General features: G+C 51.9%; 11 protein-coding genes across 11 annotated transcripts; 5 read left to right on the forward strand and 6 right to left on the reverse strand.

Moving 5' to 3' along the window:
• Positions 1-773: 773 nt before the first annotated feature.
• On the forward strand, positions 774-2,346 carry CTRU02_207926 (DUF1479 domain-containing protein; the record flags this gene model as incomplete). Its single annotated transcript, XM_036729290.1, has 2 exons — positions 774-1,251; positions 1,319-2,346. 2 exons carry the CDS (start codon positions 774-776, stop codon positions 2,344-2,346), a joined length of 1,506 nt encoding a protein of 501 aa, XP_036579122.1.
• Positions 2,347-2,751: 405 nt separating this feature from the next.
• Positions 2,752-3,768, reverse strand: CTRU02_207927 (uncharacterized protein; the record flags this gene model as incomplete). Its single annotated transcript, XM_036729289.1, has 1 exon — positions 2,752-3,768. The coding sequence occupies one exon, from the start codon at positions 3,766-3,768 to the stop codon at positions 2,752-2,754; it is 1,017 nt and encodes a 338-aa protein (XP_036579121.1).
• Positions 3,769-4,873: 1,105 nt separating this feature from the next.
• On the forward strand, positions 4,874-6,117 carry CTRU02_207928 (phosphorylase superfamily protein; the record flags this gene model as incomplete). The annotated part of the gene is made up of 4 exons (XM_070204992.1): positions 4,874-4,892; positions 4,972-5,110; positions 5,161-5,445; positions 5,502-6,117. The coding sequence occupies 4 exons, from the start codon at positions 4,874-4,876 to the stop codon at positions 6,115-6,117; spliced, it is 1,059 nt and encodes a 352-aa protein (XP_070061525.1).
• Positions 6,118-6,235: 118 nt separating this feature from the next.
• CTRU02_207929 (phosphorylase superfamily protein) lies at positions 6,236-8,551 on the forward strand (the record flags this gene model as incomplete). The annotated part of the gene is made up of 1 exon (XM_036729287.1): positions 6,236-8,551. One exon carries the CDS (start codon positions 6,236-6,238, stop codon positions 8,549-8,551), a length of 2,316 nt encoding a protein of 771 aa, XP_036579119.1.
• An 899-nt stretch (positions 8,552-9,450) lies between these two features.
• CTRU02_207930 (methyltransferase type 11) lies at positions 9,451-10,177 on the reverse strand (the record flags this gene model as incomplete). The annotated part of the gene is made up of 2 exons (XM_070204993.1): positions 9,451-9,900; positions 9,974-10,177. The coding sequence occupies 2 exons, from the start codon at positions 10,175-10,177 to the stop codon at positions 9,451-9,453; spliced, it is 654 nt and encodes a 217-aa protein (XP_070061526.1).
• A 782-nt stretch (positions 10,178-10,959) lies between these two features.
• On the reverse strand, positions 10,960-11,511 carry CTRU02_207931 (3-oxoacyl-acyl-carrier-protein synthase; the record flags this gene model as incomplete). Its single annotated transcript, XM_036729285.1, has 1 exon — positions 10,960-11,511. The coding sequence occupies one exon, from the start codon at positions 11,509-11,511 to the stop codon at positions 10,960-10,962; it is 552 nt and encodes a 183-aa protein (XP_036579117.1).
• A 2,765-nt stretch (positions 11,512-14,276) lies between these two features.
• On the forward strand, positions 14,277-15,034 carry CTRU02_207932 (superoxide mitochondrial precursor; the record flags this gene model as incomplete). Its single annotated transcript, XM_036729284.2, has 3 exons — positions 14,277-14,324; positions 14,378-14,860; positions 14,912-15,034. 3 exons carry the CDS (start codon positions 14,277-14,279, stop codon positions 15,032-15,034), a joined length of 654 nt encoding a protein of 217 aa, XP_036579116.2.
• Positions 15,035-15,293: 259 nt separating this feature from the next.
• CTRU02_207933 (uncharacterized protein) lies at positions 15,294-16,070 on the reverse strand (the record flags this gene model as incomplete). The annotated part of the gene is made up of 1 exon (XM_036729283.1): positions 15,294-16,070. The coding sequence occupies one exon, from the start codon at positions 16,068-16,070 to the stop codon at positions 15,294-15,296; it is 777 nt and encodes a 258-aa protein (XP_036579115.1).
• Positions 16,071-17,327: 1,257 nt separating this feature from the next.
• On the forward strand, positions 17,328-18,486 carry CTRU02_207934 (BTB/POZ domain-containing protein; the record flags this gene model as incomplete). The annotated part of the gene is made up of 3 exons (XM_036729282.1): positions 17,328-17,374; positions 17,428-17,557; positions 17,617-18,486. The coding sequence occupies 3 exons, from the start codon at positions 17,328-17,330 to the stop codon at positions 18,484-18,486; spliced, it is 1,047 nt and encodes a 348-aa protein (XP_036579114.1).
• Positions 18,487-19,221: 735 nt separating this feature from the next.
• Positions 19,222-20,548, reverse strand: CTRU02_207935 (CFEM domain-containing protein; the record flags this gene model as incomplete). Its single annotated transcript, XM_036729281.2, has 3 exons — positions 19,222-20,247; positions 20,309-20,376; positions 20,425-20,548. The coding sequence occupies 3 exons, from the start codon at positions 20,546-20,548 to the stop codon at positions 19,222-19,224; spliced, it is 1,218 nt and encodes a 405-aa protein (XP_036579113.2).
• A 1,355-nt stretch (positions 20,549-21,903) lies between these two features.
• CTRU02_207936 (linoleate diol synthase) lies at positions 21,904-24,339 on the reverse strand (the record flags this gene model as incomplete). Its single annotated transcript, XM_036729280.1, has 1 exon — positions 21,904-24,339. The coding sequence occupies one exon, from the start codon at positions 24,337-24,339 to the stop codon at positions 21,904-21,906; it is 2,436 nt and encodes an 811-aa protein (XP_036579112.1).
• Positions 24,340-25,772: the final 1,433 nt, after the last annotated feature.

Raw genomic sequence — 25,772 nt, forward strand, 5'->3', positions numbered from 1 at the left:
ATCTCTAACGTCAGCGATGGATGGTCCAGCTGGGAATCTGGAGGAGTTTGCGGAGAACCGGGGCCGCCTTTTGGGATACTTAATACGGAACCTCACGTCTGCTGGCGTTTTTCTTTTTGTTTTTCAACGGCATAAAGTCTGCATATCAATGTGTGACGTGATGATGTATGTCTCTCTTCCGGTGAGGATGAGAAAAGTAGCAATGTCTCTCTCTCTCCAGCTACGGCAACCCGACGCGCCGGGCGGGCCTGGGCTCCATGTCGGACTTCCTTCCACGGGGGTCACACACATGACCATCTGCCCCGTGGTGATTTGACGGTTCAGCCCACACCCTTTCACAGCCTTCGGTCAGGATCCGGGATCGAGGAAGAGTGTGCATGGATGGGGCGTTGATGATGGATGGTGTACTTGCTGCGTGTAATCTGTGGGTGTTGGGTCTAGCGGGGCCCCGCGTTGGTTGTCCGTCGGAGCGTATTGTCGGATTACCCTTTTTGGAACCGCCGACTGTGCGGAGGGTGTATGTTCTGTGGGTTCCCGTCCCGGTATAAGAGGTCGACGACGACGAGTGTTTTGTTGATGGTGGATAGCTTGATTGTCAGTGCGGTTGAGTTTAATTCAAGAGTTTTCAGTGTTTTTCAGTGTTGTAGCAACCAATACTTGATCATATTCTGCATCAGCTTCTCGTCGAAAAGCAGCCGACTTATACGCATTTTTCATATTAACCTACTCCGAGCGACGGCACTCTACGATTATACGACGAACGACAACATAAAATGTCACGACTTCTCACTCTCTCCCGCTCCGCGCGGGTTTCTTCCCTCCCAGCTCATGTCTCTCAGCGACGAACCGTCATGATGGGCGCCATGGGTGCCTCGGCCACCCACGCGCCAAAAAAGGAGGGAGACATCTCCTCCGTCTTCGTCTCGCTCTCGGGCGAAACCAGAGAACCGCTGGCACCACGGTTCCGCGTGTTAAAACAGGACCTGGTGGCGGGCCACGAGGACGCCGTCGTCAAGTCCTGGGGCAGACTGCTCAGGTCGCTGAGGGAGGAGAACGAGATCATCGCCGCCAACGGGCCCGGTATCATCCCCAGTATCGAGTTTAGCGACTTGAAGAACGACTTGGAGAGGTTAAAGGGGGAGATTAAGAAGCGCGGTGCCGTTGTTGTCCGGGGGGTTGTTGATGAAAAGGAGGCTAGGGGGTATAAAGAGGAAGTCGAGAACTACGTCCGCAAGAACCCTTCCACAAAAGGTATGTCTTTTTGCTATTGGTTTTTTGCTTCGCAATTAAGCATCAGTTTTACTCACGAAAACTACAGCTTTCCCCGCGGATAACCCCCAAGTATACGAGCTCTACTGGTCTCACCCCCAGCTCAAGGCCCGCGGCCACCCCAACCTTCTCAAGGTGCAGTCGGCGCTCATGCGCGACCTCTGGAACAAGTCTCCCTCCGCCGCCATCTCCCTGCAGCCGCTCACCTACGCGGACCGCCTGCGCATCCGGCAGCCCGGCGACGCGACGTTCGCTCTCGGCCCGCACATTGACGGCGGCTCGCTCGAGCGGTGGGAGCGCGAAGGCTACGGCAAGACGGGCACCTACGACGCCGTCTTCCGCGGCGACTGGGAGTCGTACGACCCCTGGGAGGTCAGCGCCCGCGTCCACGCCGTCCAGGACCTGTACAACGGCGCCGGCGCCTGCAGCATGTTCCGCATGCTCCAGGGCTGGCTCAGCATGAGCTCCGGCGGCCCCCGCGAGGGCACGCTCCTCGTGAACCCCCTCGTGCGGCACACCACCGCGTACCTACTCCTCCGCCCCTTTTTCCAGCCGTTGAGGGAGGACGTGGAAGGCGACGAGTTCCTCAGGGAGGACAACTGGGCGTTCACCGCCGCCGAGAACATGACTTCCGAGCTGCACGGCGCCACGGCGGGCCACTGCCAGGAGCTGACGGGCAAGTTGCACCCGCACTTGGAGCTGGGCAAGACGATGGTTCATGTGCCGCCCATCAAGCCCGGTGATTTCGTGGCGTGGCATGCGGACTCGATTCACGCGGTCGATACGGTGCACGAGGGCAAGGGGGATTCGAGCGTCATGTATATTCCCGTGTGCGCGTTGACGGACCAGAACGTGTGGTATTTGAAGAGGCAGAGGGAGGCGTTCTTGCAGGGTCTGCCGGGACCGGATTTCCCCGGTGGAAAGGGCGAGAGCGAGCATGTTGGAAGGCCCGGAGAGGAGGCGATTGTTGGTGCTGATGCAAGGAGGGCGATGGGTTTGGAGAAGTTGATTGTTGCTGGGGAGGGCGAGGGTGAGCGGGCTCTGATTGAGAGGGCGAATAAGTATTTGGGTTTCTAGGGGATGTTGAGGTGGTGTTTGTGTAATAGTATGATTATAGGTGTAAAATTGGGTATTTCATGACTGTAGTAAGGTATATTACGCATGGAAGTTGGTCTGTATCTCGATTGGCCTAACATAATAGCTGTGATCTGATATTTTGTTACTACTGATATGTGATCTACCGTGATCGTTTCCTTGGCTAACTTCAAGTCAGAAGGCCATAAATGTTTCATACTTCAGACAGCAGAGCTAGTTCCTCTGTGGGCTACGGCTCCCGTGATGTCCAAACCAACTAGATTGGCGCCGAGGAATTGTCTTTCCGCTGAATTTGGTTGCCAAAAAGAACCTTTCATACTGATCAGCACATAGTTCTCCACACTTGGGCTTCGATAGCTGACCCGGAAATGTAGGTTCTTCCCCATATCAACCAAGGCGATTGACAGACCCCGTGAAACTAGTGTTAGCCACCTCTCCGCCATGTAGCCGTCGCTGCTTTTTCCTCTCCTGGAGGATGTTTCGCTCAACCTTGTCAGCCTCTATGCGGACCAGTACTTTTTCCTTCCGTAAGGCGTCTAGCTTTTTCTGCTCGGCTACCTCAAGAGCATATTTTTGTACGTCATTGAGTCCTTCCCTGGGGTCAAACTTCTTAACCTTTGCTCGGTCTTTTGGTACTAGCGTTTCTTGGATCTTCTGCTCCTTATCTGGGATGCGGAAGACACCAATACCGGCGAGGAATTCGGCAAATTGGTCGATCCGTGCACCATCCCAAGTTGTGGTTTGTATTTTGTATCCACCGTGGATGAACTTGTGTGGCGTATTAGTGATAATATTGTTGCTGATCTTTTGTGGCCTTATGGCTTCCTTCGATATCAGGGCCAAAGTTTTGACGTCACGAGTCGGTTGGCCATCTTCAAGATGCATTCCCACGAAGCCCCCAAGGCGTAATTGAGAGGATTGAGTCCAGGTAAGATGATAATTTCTTTTAATGAAAGCAGACATCTCTTTGGGGTCGCTATGGAGGTCAGTCCCACCCTCAGGGAAGGACGACATGGCTTCGTGCGCCGCCTCAGCAGTCTCGCCCTGGCCACCTAGAATAATTCGATCAAGGCCTCCCGCACGTTTGGCCTCCCGAAGGATAATCTGAGTGATGTAGGGAACAGCTCCCATTGTCATGCCAACTGCCTTTCTGTCATCTGGCGAGAGATTGTTCCACGGCCGAGCATGAGCTTTTCCGAATGGGAACACCCAACGCACTGAAGGAAACTGTCGACGTAAGGTCTTGTGATTTTTGGTCAACTTTTCGGACAAGACTTTGCGCCGAAGCTCCTCATCGGTTGTGGATTCTGGGAAGCGATGTAGAAAGACCACGGTATGGGTATGCTCATGGCCATGCCTGGCATTGACGACTATGGGTGGGGGAAGTTGCTGGCGGAGGGCCATTTTGATGGGATGATGGGACACAGCGATTGACTGAAGATACTATTTCCGAGTTGGAATTAGAAGTGAAAGAGAAAGGTCATGTTTTCCCTCGACCTTGGTCCCTTTTTACATTTAACGTCATTCTTGTCCCATGTCAAACCTTGAAAGCAGGGAAGACGAACCCAAGAATGTCCAGGCTGGGGGTTGCTTGCCAACCTGCAGCAGGGTCCGTGCCAGGTCGGCCTCCTGCAGGATGTCTCAGGTGGTGATGATTGATGGGCGTTGAAGTCACTTTCCTACTCAGTAGTCGATAGGTCGAGATGACAGAGATAGCATGGACGATTACTCCGCCGCTTGGAGGGCTACAGATACTGGAATTTAGCGGAATATCGTTGGCGATATTAGTGAGTTGATAGCGAGAATTTTTCGAACTCTATATATGGCGTTCTGAACCATATCGGATCTCGGTAAGATATAAAGTAGCTGGTGAATGTCGCAGGAAACAATGCAGTAGATTTCAAGCTTAACGCTACTCTCCACGTAGGTGATCTGGTTTCCCAGGGAACGTAACTCTGGTTTAGGATTTTGCTATTGTGGTAGGTTAACGAAGAGGGTATAGAATAAGAAGACAGCCCAAGGCATCACCTCAAGCTGTTTTTACAAGCTTTCTTCAAAAAGGTCTCTCATAGAAATTATGATTTCATTATCGATGGATTGAAAGAGCCAGCTCATACATCACGGCTGTAACCCAAGGAAGACCAGGAATCGTTATTCCAAAAGGATGACAGACACTGTTGGCGACAGTCTATGATGATTACTGTCCCTCGCGAAGGTACTTTTGATGAAATCTACTGTTGAGTAGTGTGACATTTGATCTCGTCAGATCAGGCTGCAATAGGGCATGAGAGCAGACTTCCTATTCCGTATGAGGGCGTCTGGCCAATCAGACAGGGTAGGTTTTGCTGATGTCAGATTCGAACCCAGGCAACTTAATCCAAACACAAGAACACCAGCCGACATTGCTCACTTACCCCGCTTTGTGCGCTTAACCATCCGATCAACACAAACTATAATCAGCAAAGACACATTAAGGTGAGTAGAACGGGCCGAGGCGACTTTTACCGTTATGGAGCCACATTCTCAAGGTCCGTCTGCGCCACTGAGGATCCTTTCACTGGGTGAGACTACCGATTCACGCTGTATTCTCTTTGCTAACAAGTCTAGATGGTGGTGGCGTTCGCGGCATCTCTAGCCTTCTTATCCTCGAGCATTTGATGGAAGAGATCCGCAAAACCAAAGGCCTTGAGCATGTTCCACGACCGTGTGACTACTTCGATATCATTAGTGGAACGAGCACTGGAGGGTAATACTATTCACAACTGTGCAGTCACTTCTTCTACTAATCCATCTCAGAATCATTTCCATCATGTTGGGAAGGCTCCGCATGACTGTGGACGAGTGCATCCGAGAATACCGGGATGTGGCTCAAAAGGCCTTCACACCGAAGCGAAAATCGATTCTGCCTGCCTCGCCAAGCGGTGTATTTTCCGCAACAGCACTTGAAAATGCCATCAAGTCGACATGCCGGAAATTCTGCCCAGAAGAAGTGTGTGCTGCTAGGCGGCAGCAAAGCAAACCAAGAACAGGGACCTGCCCTCACGGCGAGATGAAATTCCGAGATGGAACTTGTACCAAGACGTGCGTGCTGGGTGCTAACCTACGAAAACAGTTGCAGCAATACTAACAGCTTGCAGTGTCGTTCTAGCTATTACGAAGGATAATGTGGATGCTCCGCCAACCCTTTTCACTACCTACGATACGTCAGCCGACTTTCGAGATTGCGCCATCTGGCAGGTGGCCCGAGCAACTTCTGCGGCTACTACTTTCTTCAAGCCTATTGGGGTTGGCCGCGATGGAGTTGAATTTGTAGACGCGGGGTTTGGGTATAACAATCCCTGCGAAATTTTAGTCAACGAAGCCCGACGACAGTTCCCGTCGCGGACCAACCTTCAGGTCCTCAGCATTGGCACTGGGCTTGGTGACGTTGTTGATATTGGTGACACAAGAATGGGTATCATTCGCGCGTTAAAGAGCATGGCGACTAGCTCGAAGAAGGTGGCTGCAAGCATGGATGAGCAGTATGGTGGCAGCGATCAGTACTTTAGATTCAACGTGGAAAAGGGCCTCGAAGACGTTGTTCTATCCGACTGGGAGAAAGCGAGCAAGATTTCCGCTCACACCAAGAACTACATTCAAGAAAGGCGAAGGGCAATTGAGGCTTTCGTTCGCCACTTTACGAGAGGTGTTGAGAAACAGGAGGCTACAGTACCTGAACTTGGCAGAGAGATTGAAGATGAGTCGAAAAGTTAGTCTTGTGGCTTATCTTGCGAGCTTTTCTAATTCCATCACAGATAAAGTAATACATGTTCTACCTCTGAAACAAAATGGGCGCTTCGTAGAGCGACCGGAAACAGAACATCTCAGACGAATGCTGTTCGAGCACAAGTGCCAAACAGTCGCCCTCGTGGGTCTCGGTGGCGTGGGTAAGACTCAGATCGCGCTTGATATCGCCTACTGGGCGAAGAAAGAACAACCGCAGTTTTCGGTATTTTGGGTACCGGTTTTGAGTCACGCCAGCTTTGAAAAAGCCTTTAGAGACATTGCTAAGGAGCTCAATATCCATCCAAGAAACAAAGACGAAGATATCAAGGAATCAGTACAAAGTTTTCTGAGCTCAAAGGAATCCGGTTCCTGGCTCTTGATCGTGGATAACGCCGACGACAAAGACCTTATGCTTGGGTCTTCAGACGACAAGAAAGGCTTGGCTGACTATTTGCCGCAAAGTGAGAGTGGACTCACACTATTTACTACTCGCGTCAGGGATATAGCTCTGGAAGTTGCGGAAGACAATCTGATCGAGTTGCTCGCAATGAACAAGAGCGACGCCACAAGTCTCTTGGAAAAATCACTACATCGCAAGAAACTTCTTGTTGATGATACCGCAATAGGACAGCTCCTGGAATTTTTGACATATCTACCGCTGGCCATCACGCAAGCCGCAGCTTATTTGAATCGGAATCTGTCAACCTCAATTGCCTCGTATCTTAGATTGCTGCGAAGCACGGAACACAGCGCAGTTGAGTTACTGAGCCGGGAGTTCCGCGACACTTCTCGATACAAAGAGTCACAGAATGCAGTCGCAAGAACGTGGCTGGTTTCTTTCGAGCAGATTCAGAAATCAGACAGCTACGCTGCGGAAATCCTATATTTTATCTCGCGTATTGAGCCGAAAGCCATTCCGCGATCAATTCTACCCCAGGGAGAGTCAGACGAAAAGACAGAATGGGCAATTGGCACCCTCTGCTCATACTCATTTCTCACTGCACGAAATGATGATGAAGCATTTGATATGCACAGTCTTGTGTATCTAGCAACACGACTCTGGATAAAGCGTCAGTTGATCGAGGATCAAGTTATTACAACTGCTGTCTTGCATCTTGTGAATGTCTTCCCTTCCACTGACTATACCGACCGCGATATCCGGAGACAGTACATGCCGCACTCTTTGAGAGTTTTGAATGAAAGACAACATGTTGAAACAAATGAAGAGTCTGATCTTTGGTTGTATTGTGGGCAGTGCTACCTGGAAGAAGGGCGAGCAAAAGACGCCATTTTTTGCTTCGAGAAGTGTTTCAGTTGGCGAAAGAAGCATTGCTTAGAGGATGAAAACTCTCTACTTACCTCGCAACACGAACTCGCACGGGCATACCATGCAGACGGGCGAGTTAAAGAAGCAATCAAGCTCTTAGAGAATGTAGTGGAAATTGGAGCAAACACACCAAACGAAGAGCACCCAGACCGGCTTACATCCCAATACGAACTAGCAAAAGCATATCGATCAGACTGGCGAGTTAAAGAAGCAATTAAGCTCTTAGAGAATATAATGGAAATTCAAGCAAACATACTAAACGAAGAGCACCCACACCGGCTTACATCCCAACACGAACTTGCATCTGCATATCGATCAGACGGGCGAGTTAAAGAAGCAATTAAGCTCTTAGAGAATATAGTGGAAATTCAAGCAAACATACTAAACGAAGAGCACCCACACCGGCTTACATCCCAACACGAACTTGCATCTGCATATCGATCAGACGGGCGAGTTAAAGAAGCAATTAAGCTCTTAGAGAATATAGTGGATATTCAAGCAAACATACTAAACGAAGAGCACCCACACCGGCTTACATCCCAACACGAACTTGCATCTGCATACCTATTAGATGGGCGAGTCAAAGAGGCAATTAAACTACTGGAGAATGTAGTACAGATCAAAACGAACGTATTAGACGAAGATCACCCAGAGCAGCTTAGATCACAGCACGAACTTGCACGGGCATACCATGCAGACGGGCGAGTTAAAGAGGCAATTAAACTACTGGAGAATGTAGTACAGATCAAAACGAACGTATTAGACGAAGATCACCCAGAGCAGCTTATATCACAGCACGAACTTGCATCTGCATACCGATCAGAAGGGCGAGTTAAAGAAGCAATTAAACTCCTAGAACATGTAGTAGAAAGACGCGAAATAACACTTAATAAAACGCACCCATACCGACTTGGGTCACAACATCTACTCAGATTAGTATATCTAGAAGACGGGCAAGTAAAGGAATCAATCAAGCTACTCCAACAAGTAGTAGAAATAGAGGCTGAAATACTTGACGAAGGGCATCCAGACCGACTTGCATCGCAAGAGGCCCTCCTCGACGCGTATGAAGCTTTAAAACTGTTGGAATCATAAGATGTGCGTACATGCATAGGAAGAGATTCTTGTCAAACATCAATTCTGTATGTGACTGAAGGGAAAATTGCAGTAGGGTAGGTTAGAGTAGGTGAAAGGGAAACATCCTGTCTGATTGACCGTAATGTTGATAGACGACACCAAGGTGTCATCTAAGCCTGGGTGGTTAGGCATGCCAGGCTATCGCTAATAAGGCAAATAGTCTTACTAGGAGATTTTATAACGTCAGGGCGCGATAAATCAAATACCCAAGGCCGGCGTATCTCAGTAACTCATCCGTTCCGTTTTCGCTGATGCTCTTGCATGTTCCTAGGTTCCATCGAAAACGACTAAATATTCAGCGATGGGCTTCCTTTACTGGCTTCATAAAATAGGCTGAATAATGTTAGATAAATATTCAATTTGGCATGACTCCTGGAGATATATAGCTATTTCAAGATTCAAGTGCTATATCTGCCCTCGATTCAGTGCCTGGTAAATGCCCAGATTAATTGTTCAACAATTTAATTAGATTCCGGAGTTGCGAAAGTGGAAACTGACTCAGCGAACGTCATGTTCAACATCAAAGCTGCCTTGTTGGAGAAACAATTCTTAAGTTTCAAAAAGCTTCACGAAATGCAAAGTTGAGCGGGCAACATGAGTAGTATCTTATCATCATCAGCAAAGACCAAAATAAGGGATAAAAGGGTATGTGCCCTATATGACCTGGGAATATAGTCAAGATCAAAGATGGCCTATGAATCACTTGTGCCTAGGATATCGGGACTTCACTCTTCAGGAGAAATCCATTGTTCAGGAGTACACACCCCCTAATTTCGTAATCATCAGAATACCAAAAAAGCGTACCAAACACCGCCCATGCATTTTGTCTAACCCTCTACACAGCCCAACCCCAGCCCTCACGCCGCAGCCTTCTTCCGCAGGATAAAGCCGTAGTAGTCAAACGCGCTCTCGCCACCCGACAACACGTCCATCTCGAGATCCCACAGCCCCTCGCTGTTCAGAAGCGGTCTCATGAAGTGCGGCTGGCGGTACGTAATGTACAAGAACACACCATCGTCCTTGAGGGCGCGGTGGACCTCGCGCAGGTAGCGGCCGGTGTTGTCCTTGACGTCGTCGGGCGGCGACCAGGGCGAACCGTGGATCATGGCGTCCATGGTGCCCTTGTCGAAAGCAACATCAATGGACGCAGTTGGCGCCTCATTGGGCATGTCGCGGACATCAGCCCAGCGCCACTCGATACCGCCGACGGCCGAGTGACGCTCCTTCATGAGGTCTACGACCACGGTGGAGAAGTCCAGGCAGAGCTGGTTCCTGTAGCCCCGTTCCGAGAGGTCGGCGGGGATTGTCTGTGTATGTCAGTCCTGTCTCACTCAAGAGGCTATCGATAGAGGCACTGGTGTATGAGGGAAGTAAGCATACGCTGTCACCCGATCCGAGGTGCATGATCCTCGGGGCCGTCTCCGGGGCACGCTGAGAGAAGAGGTGCTTCTGGAAGTACGGCTCAAGGGCCGCGAAGGTACGGAACCATTCGTGTGTCGGGTTGGAGCCGTCCGACTTGGTGTACCGTTCGTTCCAGAACTCTGGGGTGGCCAGGGCCTCGGCCTCACTGAGCTCGGCGGGCATTGCGTGCGAGGTGTTGTTGGCGCTGTGGATAATATTGATAAGTGTTACGTGAGGCCGAGAGCAAGGGGTCTGTGAGAGAGCGTATGGGAGATGAGCCGTGTGGCTGGTGGTGATGATGGTCTCTCAGCTCCGAGGGGCTGAAAAAAAGATTGTTTGCGGTGCGGCGCCGGTGGTGGGGGCGGGGCATCGGCAGCGGCGATTGGGATGTGTTCCGATAGTGGGACCAACTTATGTCTTATTGGCTATGACTAATACAGCGGATGTGATATCTCTGCTTAGTCATTGGTATCCAAGCCTCCTGAAGAGCCACAGATTGAGCCACAGATTGAGCCACTTGATGAGCCACAGAATGAACCCCTCAGTGAGGGGTTGATGGGGAAAACAGAATGGAACAATCTGGTGGCTTCGAGGATCATGGTTTCATCCCTTGGAGATGTGACGGCCGCATCATCTGATGTGGTTTTTGAATTACGGATTCACATTGGGATCAATGCTACGTGATAATCAAGGGCAGGAAAAGTGTATGGCATTGCATTGAGCTGCATGCCTGGAACAGATACTCACAACAGAGATGATTGATTCGCCTTCATATGCATTTTCACATAATATCACATCAGTCTCGTAGCAAAAAGTCCAATGGAGATGAAAGTCATAAAAAGGCACTAAATTATGCCGTGTTTATTCAATTGATTACTTTTCCTATCCAATCATGCTCAATCCCGTCTATAGTACCGGGCGCCATCCTGTGACGATTCGCTCATCCTCTCACCAAAACCATCCCCTTACTGCTGCGACTTCTGGTGCTGCTCAACAAAAGGTCCCATGAAGGGGCCGAGGTAGTCGCCCTTGCCAATCTGGACGCCCTCCTTGCGCAGGATGCTGTAGGCGGTCTGGACGTGGAAGAAGAAGTTGGGCAGGCCGTAGGCGACGAGGTAGTCGCGGGCGCGGATCTGCATCTCGCCCTTGCCGAAGCCGAGTCCGAGGGGGACGAGGGCGTCGGTGCGGGCCTCGAAGGTCTTGGGGTCGGCGGCCTTGACGAGGGCGAGGGTGTGCTCGACGCGGGAGCGCAGGTCGGCGATGCCCTCGAACTTGAACTCGTACGCCTCCGGGTCGGTGCCCTGGACGCGCGCGACGATCTTCATGGCGCTGTCGGTGGCGACGTGGTACTGGAAGGTGAAGGGAAGCATGTCGTCGGCCAGCTTGGCCTCGAGGAGGGTCTTGACGTCGATGCCCTTCTCGGCGGCGTGAGCCTCGGCCTTGGCCAGGAGGTTCAGCAGGGTGTTGAGGCCTGCGGTGAGGAGGGGGACGGAAGCGTCGTAGAGAGAGTAGGTCATTTTGGCGGTTGAGTTGGGGTTAAGAATGGGATAAAATGTTGTTTGTATTATTTTTGTTTCAAGGATGGAAAGATGCTGATTGATGGCTTGATACAGATAGACAGATGAAGCTAAACTAGAATCTGGGGGGCTATCGCGGCGGCTTTATATATTGCTACGAGGCTTGTTTATTAAACATCTGAAGCACGATGCAACATTCCACCTGTCCTCAAAAGAGCGGTGGGAACCAGAAAGTGGTGATCGGGCGTTTCTGTCGAGTTCGACGAGCGGGTCTGGTTGACTAATGCGCCGTTACGGACTGGACAGCGCAGGACCGGCCCGTGAGACCTGGAGGCAAATGTCATGGCATGGGAAACAAACATGGGAAGGATGCGTTGGATTCCGACCTCACTGGGCACCTTGTGGCCCCCCTCCTGCGTCGGTCCCTGGGTTAGTCGGACCGCGGAGGCTTTGTCTACACACCTTGCCCCGGCTTCATGCCAGTCAACGGTCGTGGTCGTGTCTCGCTATGTCTCGTCTTACCATGTAGATCGCCGCTGTTTGTTCGCCAACCGAGAAGCGAGAGAAAGGGGGAATGTCACCGCCGTGGGGAAGAGGAGCACAGAGACGGGGCGGCGTTATTATGGCTGACAAATTGAAATTGCGGTTTTCTGTTCCTCCGCTTGCGGGATGCCCCATTTCTGCCTGCGGGGACTTCGCATTATGTTGAGCTCGGGCGATATTGCATCCGAGCTGCTGCAATTCTGACACTGGCATGGGGCTGAAGTTGATATCCCACCGGTCGAGCAAAAAAGTACGTGATGTTCAAGGTGAAGGATGGAGGTTCACCGAAATGTGAACGAATGCCACCCGACGGGACGGATCGCACGGTCTGGGGTAAAAAGAACGCCAGTTTAGGACTGAGTTCATGCCCAAAGGCGATCAACATCAACTCCAAAGGCTAAATGGCCAATCGGGCATTTCCATCTACAACAGCCCCAGAAGCTTAAACAGACAAGAAAGATATGTTATTGTCTCGTCATGGCATAAGGCGATTGCGTGCTCTCTCTGGTGTGGGAAATCAGGAGAGGAAAGGTGTCCTAGTGGCAATCGCTTGGAAGATGGTCCTGGCTGCGCTATTCCCGGGAGCCAGCTATGCAAGGGCGAAGATGCATCGGCTAGGGAGCCTACCAAGTCAAACGTGCATATCTGTACTTCCCACAAAGATGACGAACATGGAGACATTGTGTATGCTTTGTAATCGAGAGACTACGGGATGTTTGACGGCTCCAAGCCGTCAGAGCCTTTGCGCCTAAGCCATACAACAGTTGTACACGGTCGCTGAGGCGGATGTTTTTCTCGCATTTTAGTCCGCCAACACGGACGAGCATTTGTAAGCAGGAAGTTGACCTGCGGATCACGCCCTTGGCGAGTAGGCATTGTCTCACCGGTTGCCTTGGTGTTGAGACTTGATGTTGATCAAACGGGTCAACAATTGGCGAGGCCAGTCAATGCTTTTGTCGGCAATTTATGGTAGGCTAATACACATAAGCACGAAGTTTCTCCATTCACAGTGAGTTTTGGCGGAGGAAACCTATTCTTAGTTCAGACTCATCGTAGCGTCCACAGTAGACTGAACATACTTAATTATAACAAGGAGCATCACCCACTATCGTAATTCAACTGGTCTGGATACAATGTCTCCCTGTTAGTGTCTATTCCCGCAGGGTTTTCAACCTGCTTGTTCGCACGCAACGGCCCGCATTCCATCTCATCAAGTGCCCATGGAATATGTAACTCTGCATTTCCATAAGCTTCCGTGTTCCCCAAGGCCCGGACTCATGACTGGTCTTGCACTCTCAAAAAGTAGCTGATATATTTCGTGCCACAGAAGTATGCCCCTGACATTTGATGAAATATTCTTCCGATCAAGCCACGAGCCCAGCCACCCCCGCCTCCGTTGATTACAATAGCACGGCTGTCCCAGTCAAGCCCCTGTCGCAAAAGCTCTCTCCCCTGGTTCTAGCGCATCTAACCCCCCTGAGTCAGCGAGCACCCTCATGAAGGTAGCGCAACGTGGCCGCTGAACCAATCGGTGTCCCTTGGAAACGAAAGTTAGACCTTGTCGATCGCGAGGTCACCGGCCCAATTACCTGAATTTACTCTAACTTTACTCCCACCTTCATTTCAGACTGACTTTCTGTGCAAAAGTTTCCAACATCGATAAGGTGTGAATCTTCAACTTGGGCCCACCTCCGCGGTTCATTTCCCGAGTGAAGCGCCTTTACCAACCCTGTCATGGTTCGCGTCACTGACTTTTGACGTCTCTCGGCAGGTTCACATCCCGTCTCCAGCTCCGCGCTATCGGTTATTTGACCGAGCAAATCCACCAAGTCTATCCCTGTAGACAGTTCTCGTTATCTCAAACTCCTGCTAGCGGCTTCATATCACAAGCTTGATTGTTCATTACCGCGTGAACTTTGCTTCAGGAGAAGCAATGTCCAGCCTATCTTCCGTAGCGTCTTCCCCCACGGGGACGGTACCCTCCGTCTCAGGAGAGTTTGCCCAGCCTGTTCAATACGCCGCGATGGTGAGTTATTTTGATGAGCAAATATCCTTTCTCATATCTGTCAATTATGCCAAGCTGTGGTCTGGCAAAAGCCCATTGTTGCCGTAGTTTTGTGTTCTCCGTCCGATGTGACATTTATACCCGTCGATATCCTGATTTCATTGCCGGACTACATCGCTCACTAGTGTATTGAAATTCTCAGAACGACGCGCCCCAAATGTCGGTCCAAAGGTACTCCCTTCCCCAGCTTCCCTATGCCTATGATGTGAGTACCACTGTCCCTGTCAATCTCGTTTCCCGACCTGATCCTTCGTCTAGGCCCTCGAGCCGCATATCTCGGCTCAGATCATGACCCTTCATCATGACAAGCATCACCAGGCCTACATTACTAACCTCAACGCCGCTCTCGGTAACTACTCCAAGGCCGTGGCGGACGTCAACATCCCCGATCAGATCGCCCTCCAAAATATGATCAAGTTCAACGGCGGCGGGCACATCAATCACTCCCTCTTCTGGAGGACTCTGGCTCCCGCCAGCAGCAAGGATGCCTCGGACCCCGAGGCCTCCGCTCCCTCGCTCATGGAACAGGTCAAGTCGACATTTGGCAGCCTCGCCGGCCTGACGACTGTTTTCTCCTCGACACTGATGGGCATTCAGGGCTCCGGATGGGGCTGGCTCGTCAAGGCTCCCGGAAGGGATGGCGGTCTGCGTATTATCACGACTAAGGACCAGGACCCCGTCGTCGGCGGTGAGGTTCCCATTATTGGTATCGACATGTGGGAGCACGCTTATTATCTACAGGTGAGCACCTCTTGGATGTGAACATACGAGAAGACTGGCTGACCGTCGCAGTATCAAAACGGCAAGGCGTCATACGTGGACAACGTGTGGAAGATCATCAACTGGACTGCCGCCGAGGAGCGTTTCAAGGGCAACCGCGAGGAAGCTTTCGATATTTTGAAAGCTTCTATGTAGGATGGACATGACCAAATTCAGCCCAAGTCATGGAGTAAATACCCTCTTGAGAGGCACTGATAACAGTGTGGCGAGCTTCTGTACAAAATCTCCGTCCTTGGTGTCACTTTTTTAGCGTGCAAGGAACATTGTATTGGAGAATGAAGCTTAATTCGTTTTATGTTTAAGAACATCTGTGACGGCGTTACTGTGTCTGTCCGTGGCCGTTCAGCATTATGGTCGACATTTCGTATGCTGCTACCCTAGAGATGTCGCCTACTCAGTTTCTATTCCCCGCGACAATGCCGAGCAGCGGGCCGTTGGGCTCACCCGCCTCATTTGTGACGCTTGCCTGCTGAGGAAACGCCATGAAAAGCGCCTCCCAATGGTCATGATACTTGACAATTATGCCCCCATCCTGGTCCCGCCCATTGTACTTGGCGAGCGTTCCGAAATACCCTTGGTTCATACGAACTTTTACAACATGTAGGCCGTTTTTGCTTCCTCGCTCTCCCCAGACCCAGACGTCCGCCAACGCCTCGACAGCCGGGTCGAAGAAGGAATGCAGCACTTCAACAACGTCTTCTGCGCTTTCAGGCTCTTCGTAGACTGCGAATTTGCCCTGATTCATCGCAATGAAACCGTCCGAGATCATGTCGAGGGCTGGTACGTGGTGGGGGCTCTCTATCGCCGCGGGGATCTCGTGGAAGCCCGGACTGAGGTTTGCGAGGAGAAAACTATCCGTAACAAGGGGGGCAGTGAAGTTGCGGTCGATCCAGTAAACGATACGGATGTCGTCGAGGTCGGGCGCCTTCATTTCAAGGTTGACAAATATGTTCCGGGAAGGCAGGGGTGTAGGAGTGGGACTGATGTAGTATTCATTGCCGTCTTGGATGGTGAGTAGGGCGGAGACAACGGCTTGCTTTGAGTAGCCTCGGGGTGCAAAGAAACGGACTGGGGAACCTTTCCAAACACCATATATGGGCAGCTTGATAGAGGAAGTAGGAGAAAGAATAATGGCGAGGATTAAGGAGAGAAAAGACAGGATTCGGGCCATGACGTCTGCAAGTATTGACTTTGGATGGACTACGAACGATCCTTGATGGATTCTTCGTTGTTTTGGCCAAGGGAAGTGGCAGGCGCGTCAGAGAGTGGTGCGTTTAAATGATGCCAAATCCCCTGAGTGTTGAACTATGTGATACAATTTTCGGGCATCTGCATGTTTGTCGTCTTCGATCAATGGGGGCCGTTCCGCGCCGGTCAAATGTGGGTCCTACCGAATCTCGGCCGGCTGAGACAACAAATCTAGAGCATGTCTTTGACCGAATGGTTAAACGGATACGCAGGTTAATTTGATTAAACTATTCTGTCAGCCGCGAAACGAGATGATACTTTACAACCATAGTATCGTTTCAAGCTGACGCCCGTATCTGACAAATATTCAGCTGACTTTTTGATGCAGAAAGGATAATGAGGAACAGGAATTCAAATCGCCAAACCTCCTATCCCTAACATCGCGCTGATGATTCTACGAAAGAAGAGTACATGAGAAGAATTCATTCATGAACACCAGTCGATTTTGCCGTAGCTTTCTGCCAACCACGATGCCCAATTCCTTGTCAGCATTTTACCCGGCCTGCAGACATCAGCTCAAGAAGGCTGGCCGATTCCCCGCACCTGGTTGCAAAAGGGTGTTGTCAGTCCAGAACTGCCATTGGCCGTCAGTGGCTTGTGCCGAGTTCGAGGCGGTGCCCGGAACTCGATGACTGGTCATTTGCGTGTCCAGGTATCAATGCAATGCATTGCTGCCGTCTGTCCATGCTGTGCGACACAACGCCGACACACCAGGGCGGACGGACGACATCTTTGGGTGCCAACAATGGCTCATTGTTTATTCCTCCGCACTTGAAGAATCCAGTAGATCCCGCCGAATGTAGTCAAGGGCGAGATCACGACGAGGCTGCGTCGCGCGGGCATACGCCACCTGCAGAACGTGTGTGTGGCAGTCTCTTTTTTCTCCAGCGAGAACATCTTCTTTTTCTGTGCCTCATTGGCCTCGGAGCAGCCTCATTGCGGCCCAGGCTCGCCTGATACTGTATTCGGTGCATGATGGTGGGCAAGATGAGGCATGCGTTGGACACCGGTGAGCAACAATCAGGCTGTCTAAAGATGTCATACCATTACGAAGGTGAAGCGTTCACCAGACCCGGGGAGCACAAATACTGCCCTCGTGCCCCGACTTATCGGCTATCAGCGCCAGAAGAACTCATTCGGCTTCACGTTTTGGACAGGAGTTCAATCTCCTAGCTTTTACATGATGAGTATCGACGCCGTGGAAGAGCTGAGAAGCTCTCTCAAGAAGTAGGCGCAACGTAATGACAGCCCACAGATAAGTGAGCTAACTCAGCGACCAGTCTCTATAACGACCCTGAGTTTTCGGATCTTACCATCGCGACCGGCGAAACCGAGTATCACGTTCACAAGGCTATCGTCTGCCCAAGATCCGACTACTTTGCTGCGCAATGCCGTGAAGTCAAGTCCAAGGTCAGAAATTACTTTACCTCGTCACTTCGGCTGCATTGAGTAACATGACGTGCTTGTAGGCAGCCTCCGATGGCTATCTGAATCTTGCCGACGACGATCCCCAGGCCGTCGGGATGGTCGTTCGCTATTTCTACCACCTCGACTACCCATCTGAGTCCCCTACTGACGGCCCGCTTGTCAATGGCCATGCACACGTCAACGGACTTACCAACAGCCACGTCAACGGTCATGCCACAGACGAAGACGGCCTCAATGGCTCCGTCAAATCTGATGAACAGCCCCTTGACAAAGACAACAAATCAGAGGAGCCCCTAGAGCCTCTAGATGATTTCCTCCCGCCCCAGCCGCCGAGACTAAGCAAGAAGCAGAAGAAGCGCGCTAAAGCCAACGCCAAACAGGACGCCGGTAGAGTCGGTTCTCCCGACCCCCAGGGGGACCCTGTCTCGTCACCGATTGCTTCTGAGATGATTTCGATCAGCCAGACGCAGGATAACCATAGCGAGGGCGGTGGCGCTGTCCTAGAGTCCAAGCCGGCGGCTCCTTCGCGCAACAATAGCATTGTTCTCGACAAGAGTGATTCATCTGTAGCTGACAGCACCAAGAACCTAGTTCTGCATGCAAATGTGTATGCTCTCTCAAGAAAATACGGCATCGCAGGCCTTCGGTCGCTGGCATTTGCCAAGTTTCAAACCGAGGCCGATAGCCAGTGGCATACTGAGGATTTCCTCCATGCGGCAGAGAAGGTCTACACTTCTTGCTCCGATAATGAGGATGACCGCGAGATGAAGGATGTAGTCGTTGGTATGATTTGCCGTCATGGCGAGTTGATGGACAAGGTCGAGACGCAAAAGGTCATGCGCACATTGCCTAAGGACTTGATGTATGACATCCTGATGCAGGTTCGGCAGCAAGGCGGATTCGCCATCTGAAATGGAGTAGGGCTTTTTTTCTTTGTGTCTAATGATTTATGACGATGGTTCGGTTTTGGGACATTGCGTTGCTTATCAGGCTGGTCTGGTGCATATTGGTTGCCGGAAAACATGCAGAAACACGAGAACAGTACTTGTAGTAGCTACACAAACACGAATCGGCTGCAAAGCTCATTGTGTACAAGGACAGTGAGTTACACGCTTGCAAAATTTCCCAGTTACATGCGCTCGGCTGGCTGCATGAGATACTTGACATTGACAAAGCCTGTGCCCCATCAAAGAGTATGCAGCCATCTAGGCCGGTCAGCACCGGCCTTGCCCCTTTTGGAAGTCCGCCGCCAGCACGTTGTGGCGTCTGCATTTTACTGACATTAGACGATCCCAACCCTGTAAGCCATCGTAAGACGCGTTGGAACCAGGGCGAATGACATTGGCTCTGAAGATCAAGCTAAATTATCGCGTGTGTGCTGACCGTTGCTCCAAAATCAGTATTCTAGTGATGGTCCTCTGCGGGAGCGGCACAATTATCACATTCTAGACTACAAGATTGCTTCCAAAGAGTGCACTCATGAGCTTTGTATTGCAGATTAAATGGTCATTAACGCGTTCATTCTTAATGAATTTCCAGTATCAACTGCAGGAAACCTTTCATGTTATCCTGCCTGGAAATAATTCTCTATAAATGCTGGTATTCGTCCTCTCCCACTTCCATATTTTCGCCTTCATAGCCTGACCTTACTCTTCAGGACTCTTTATTGACTCTCCGGTCATGTAGTTTTCGATGCTCATGTCTTCAGAAGGCTGCTTGCCTGACATGCTCGTAATATCCGTCATAACCGTGGACAATTCATTATTCGATTCGTCAAGAGATGCATGGGACTGCCGCCGCGAGCCTGCTTCACTTCCCATAATACTAGCCAATATGCGGCTTGCGTCGGTTTGTGCTGGCTTCTTAGCTTTTAGTGCCTCATTTGTGCCTGCGCTCACTCGCGCTTCCTTCGCCGTTCTGCCTCTTGGTGTGCCGCCTCCAATTGTAGGCGGGCGGACATCTTTCGCTTGTGTCCTTGTGAGGCGTCGAATGATCCCGTTCGCACCCAATCGCTCAATGTCTCGATTGTGTGCGTCAAGTATTTCCATATACTGCTCCCTGTCACGTTCGACATGACCACCAAATGCAAAAATTCGATTGAAAAGCCCCGGAAACAGCCGATGAAGCATCAACCTGATCGCCGGTAGGCTTGTGACCGCAATACTTGTTGCTACCTCCACCCCGGTCCAGAGCAAGAGATCGACATAGTCCCATGTGATGTTGACCGAGTCTCCGTACAAGAGATTGAATCTAAGGCGCAAGCAACTTGCGATAATAATAACGATACCGAGACTGAACATGGATATGATGGCGATTTTCCGACGGGCCGTCGATTTGACCTTGATGATGAGCGGCATCGGCATGATGAGGATTATTGCGTCGAGTGTAATACTGATTACGCTTGATGTCCATGATAGAACATTCAAGTTAACGCATTTGACTTGCCCTTCAAAATCGCCTTTCCACCCTTCCCAGTTGTATGATATCGGCCTGCATTGGACGATGGCAAGGACCGCCCACAAGGTCGTGGTAGTAATCACAATGACTAGGAGTATGTGGCATAGTCGGCAAAACCCCTCGTAGGGGAAAAGGCGTAGATAGAAGCATAGTATTGAGACTTTGGTGAGCCCTAGAAGGATGAGATATATCGGCGCCTCAATATAGAACAACTGTACACCCTTCGTCAGCGTCAAAATGTCCAGACCACTACCTATATGGCGATGGCATTATTACCTTGAGGGCCCAAGTAAGAGTAGCCTCATCTGCCCACCAAATATCGATCCCGAATGACAGTTGATATACTTTTCACGTATCAGCAGGATTTCTTCTGCTCCCCAGAATCTACTAACTGTGATGCCCAATCGAGAACCAGCCAATGTATAGGATGCATGTGATCGTTATGACGCAGTCGTCGGTACCGAATCTTCGGATAATGCAAGACTTTGAATAGAGGCGGATTACGACGCATATCATCGCCAACAGATGCATCGGGAGAAACGGCCACACGTCTTTTTTTCGATCTCGCCGGGGTCTTTCGCACATGATGTCCCATTCTCGCAATGTTTCTACCAGACGGTAAGTAAATTAACCAAAATCCACAGTCCCGCGCGACGTACCAAATGTCGACAGCCGAGGGCAAGCCTTGGATATGCACTGCGTCACAGCCAAGTCAAAGTTGCCGTCTCGGCAAATGCATTGCGCATTCTCCCATGAACCACACATCGTCGGAATCGCCCTCTGCCAACAAGCCATCTAAAAAAAACACCACTCGCCGTTTAGCAATATCCGACCCAATGGCATGGTCTGCACCTACCGCACAATCCGGCAGCCTGCTCTCCCGCTGAGATAGATCAATCTCCCCCAGACATCCTACGAGGAGCATCGCGAAGGCGATCCAGGTTGCCAAGAAGGAGGCGGGCCCCATCTTGCACACATAGCGACAAGGTGGCATTCGACCACCAGCGGATTCGAGGAGGTTGAAGTCGGGCTTGTGAAAGGATGTAAGATCGAAAAAGGCTGATTGGTAGCCGCGGGGTCTAGAAGTTTAAGGAACACTCTAAACTTGAGCCGAATACGGCACTGGGGAGATCAATGACTCGCAATTCGAGCCATCGCTAGTGAGGCACGAGCAGCTTGCCGCCGATTGCAAACTCTAATTGATTTAGAGTGCTGGTTGGCGAGGTATAGCCACATCTCACTGGCTTTACGGACGGCCGTGCAGCCTCCCGAGACGTTTCGATGCGCCGCTATCCTTCGGAAACTGTCTGTGTGAAAATGGTGATGACCTGCACGTGCTCAAACGAAACGAGGAGCTGTTAGCGACCAAACATAATCAATGAGCCCGAAACCGCCGTACGTAGTGTTGGCGCTAACTGACTGTTGTTGATCTTACTTAATCCGGCTTATTGGTGATCTTTCAGCCCCCCGATGAAATATGTCAGCTAAACTCACCGAGAGCTCGGATGGAGCATGAGAAAGACGCGACGACACGTGGGCGACCTCGAATTCCCAAGACATATCGGGCATTACTCATCGAATTCACCACTTGGACATGTCGCTGTCTCAAGCAACATTGACCCCTTGGTCGCGAGGCCGGAGAAGCCCATCCATCTTCAAGATTTCGGGTGCGAGAAAAGTCAAAGTCAAAGACAAGCAGGCTCCTAAGATTTTCAAACACGCGTAGGCCATGACATCACACAATCGCGGATCGCAAGTTGGACAACTCATGAGGATTGTATACACACAATATGGGCGATGCCCTTGCTATTTATTTACAGACGAAAATTGAGTCAAATGACCCAGCTATAAACTGACATGAAGATATTTACTTAGAAGCGGTGAGAGCGGCGGAAGCGCTGGAGACGCTTCAGCTGTCTAGTAGAGCGCTTGCAGCCGGCCTTGCCCTCGTTGCCAGAGCTAGAGTCGGAGCCGGAGCTGGACTCGGATCCAGATCCAGTACCGGAACCGGAACCAGAACCGGAGCCAGAGCCAGAGCCAGAGCCAGAGCCAGAGCCAGAGCCGGAACCGGCACCACCCAGAATCTGCTTGGCGGCGTGCTCGGCAGCAACCATGACAATGGCCTGGGTGTTGCCGGTAGGCAGGTCGGGGTGGATGGAGGCGTCAACGACGTACAGGTTGTCAGTGCCCCAGACCTTGGTGTTGGTGTCAACGACGCTCTTGCCGTCGTTCTCGGTACCCATGATGGCACTGCCGACGTAGTGGCTGCCGGTGGTGTGCTCGGAGATGAGGCTCTCGGCGGTGACGTTGCCGGACAGGGTGAGAGTGCTGTTGGACTTGGAGGCGTAGGAGATGATCTGGTTCATGAAGGAGGTGATGGCTTCCTTGTCGCCGTCGGTGGTGAGGTAGGGCTCGGTGATGAACTTGGTGGCTCCGTCGGCGGAGATGCCGAGGGAACCGACGGAGGTCAGACCGTGGGTAAGGTAGACCTTGATCTTGATGGTGTTGTTGCTGGGGGAGTTGACGGTGCCCTGGACGTAGCGCTTCTGGCCGTCGGAACCCTCGACGCTGGTCCAGAAGTTGAGACGCTGGCCGGCCTGAGAGAGGAGACCGGAGCCCTGGGCGAACATGTCGACGTCAGTCTGGCTGGGGGAGGTGAAGGCGGTGCTGGCCAGAGAGTTGAGGGTGGACTTGGTCTTCAGAGTGACGGTGAAGATGGGGTGGTCCTTGAGGTTCTGGCCAACGGGGAGGTCAATCCACTGAGCCTCAGCAGGAAGGGTAACCTGGGTGGAACCGCTCTTGACGGTCTGGATCTGCTCCTTGGGGCCGATACCACTGTTGAAAAGGATACGGGGGGTGGAGAGGGCACCGGCGGAGAGGATGGCGGCACCACCGGCCTTGAGGTTGACGATCTGGCGAGTGTTCTTGCCAGTCTCGATCTCGACACCGGAGATGGTGGTGCCGTTGCGGACAGCGCGGACGACCTTGGCGTTGAGCTGGAGCTTGAAGTTGGGGAGAGCCTGGGCCAGGGGGAGGTAGTCACGGACGGGGCCGCCACGGAGACCATTCTCGATCAACCAGGGGGGGTGGGTGAAGACAGACTCCTTCTTGTCGGGCTCGGCAAGGGCGTCAACCTCGGACCAACCGTTGCTGGAGAGCCACTGGGACATGACATCGTAAGCGCCCTGGTCGTAGCGCTTGCCGTCCTTGCTGGGCAGAATGGTTCCGGGAGTACGCTCGTAGAGCTTGTTGGCAGACTCCTCAACCTCGCTCCACTTCCAGCCGGTAGGCCACTTGTCGTCGAAGTCATGGGCAGGGGGCTTAACCCACATCATGGCGTTGACCATGGTGGAACCACCGAGAATGCATCCAGCCATGCTGGCGGTGTCGGTGCAGTACTCGTCGGTCTCCTTGGCGGTTGAGAGGTAGTAGCCCATGGCGGGGACATCGTACTGAGTAACGGTGTTGTTCCAGTCCATGGTAGCCTTGCCACCGGTGGAAGCCAGAGAGACACCACCGCGCTCGACGAGAAGGACGCTGGAGCCAGACTCGGCGAGACGCTGAGCAACAATCAGACCGGCAGCACCACCGCCCGCAACGATGTAGTCGTAGGTGGCGTTGGAGATGGTGGTGGTGATGTTAGCGGGAGTCGCGGGGGCGGTTCCGTTGCCGCCGGTTCCGGGGGTGGTGACGGCGTCGGAGGCCTTGCCGGCCCAGGTGGCGTAGTCAGCGGACTTGGCATCGGCGAGGTTAGCGCCAAAGAGACCGAAGCCGGCGCCGTGGTAGTTGAGAGCAACGGAGGAGCTGGTGGTGTCGGAGAGAGCAGTAGTGCTGTAGGCCCAGCCGAAGGTGGTGCTGTCGGCAGTGCCAGTGAAGGAGTCAGAGTTACCAGTGATGCAACCCTCGCACAAGAAGGTGTAAGTGAAGGCGGTCTCGTTGACGGAGATACCGGACTCGATGGGCTTCAAGGTGATGCTGGAGTCGGTGACAACATCGGGGTTGGTGTATCCGGTAGCCTTGCGCAGAGAGGTCTGGACGGACTTTCCGTTGGGCCAAGCAACGACGAGAAGCTTGTTGGTCATGGGACCGCCGAGGGAAACGGAAGCCCAACCAGCGGTGATGGGGGCAGAGATCTGACCGATGAAGTCCTTGCCGACGGTGGAGGGGAGGGCGACACCGAAGGAGAAGCCCGACTTATCGGTGTAACGTTGGAAGCTGATCTCAGTGGCAGAGTCGACATAGGCCGACGTCTGCTGGGCCGTGGCCGCGACGGCCAGCAGTCCCGTGGTAAGGAGGGACTTGAACATGGTGAAAGGATCGTGGGGGGTTGTTGCTCGAAAGAAGGTGTGGTTGTTAAAAAAGGTTCGTGAAGAGGAAGAATGGGAGGAAAAGAATGGTACACAAGATTGTGTCAAAGAGAGAGTACACCCGTCACAGAGGGCAAAGAAAAGGTAGCAGCAACCAGCGCAAAAGAAGAAACAAAGTTTGTGGCAACGATGAAGAGGGAGAGCAAGAGAACTGCCATGAGAACAGAATCAGATATTAGTATTATATCTATCTCCCCCTGGTCTACATCGTAGCCCCCTGACTGTCAACGACCCAAATCGGGACAAACGGCGACGGGCCACGCAGCCCCGTCCCTGTTTGTAGACCCCATTGAGGGCCCAACAAGCTGAGATCCATGATGATCTAGCCAAGGACGTTGGCGAAGTCGGGTCCCGGCAACGTGGACAGTGGTAATGCTACGTAGTAATTAGTATCTCGTGGGCCGATGATGGTAGGCGTGATTGGAGCCGGGGTTGGAGCAACATACCAATTGGGGGTTGTATGATAGCAGGGCGAGTCAGGTAGACAAGCCGTGAGGGTCTATCGGGTGACGTCCGTCAGGACGGGAACCCGGAAAAGAGACCAGGACACATCCGTGCTAGGTAATCAGTGCCGCCGTTAGGGCCGGTACTGGAGGGCTGCCACGATGCTGACAGGACCCAAGAAGCGCGCAATAACGACCCTTTTCCTCGGGAAGACAGGGGTTCGCCGACTAAAAAGATGCATGGTCACAGCGTCAAGAATTTTTCTTGTATATATGATGGCCTAGGCGAGTGGAGTGGAACCCACATTGGGGGACACTGGACTGCGGATATATTAAAACAGACAAGGTTGCTTCAATATGCGAAACGCCAGGAAACGAACGGTCGTCCGAAGTTAATAAACATGGAGGAACACCACTGGTTGACGTAGGGGCCGATGTGGGGAGTAGCTTGTCCGGGTAACAAAAACAGCCTGCTTATCCAATTGGGCTGAGCCTGTTACAAAGATATATCATACGTGGTATGGCCGTCGATAATTTGTATACTACGAAAAGGGGATATGTCGCATGAGCCACACAGACTTGGGGGGGGCGAACATTTATCCACCTGCACCCACACAACGTGGTTGCACAGGGAATGAGGCGAGATCAACAAGATTGTCGATCCAACAGAGCACTTCTCCGTAATCCTACTTCTTCATGATGAAATCCGAAGTTCTCGCGTCCCCCCGCTCAACGACCCAGAATCGGGTGAGGGAGTTCCAGAATCTATTGTCATGATCCATCAGCCGCTAGGCATACTGGGGCTACCGTCATATGCCCTCCTTAATCTCCGACTTTTTCTTCTCGCCCCTCAATGCTGTATCCTCATGAATGCACCTGTTAATTCCGCTGAATCCACGTTGACGGCACACTCAGCCGTGTTTGGTTTTG

Source organism: Colletotrichum truncatum (genome assembly GCF_014235925.2).
Source record: "Colletotrichum truncatum strain CMES1059 chromosome Unknown Contig_0004, whole genome shotgun sequence".
Classification (NCBI taxonomy): Eukaryota; Fungi; Ascomycota; class Sordariomycetes; order Glomerellales; family Glomerellaceae; genus Colletotrichum; species Colletotrichum truncatum.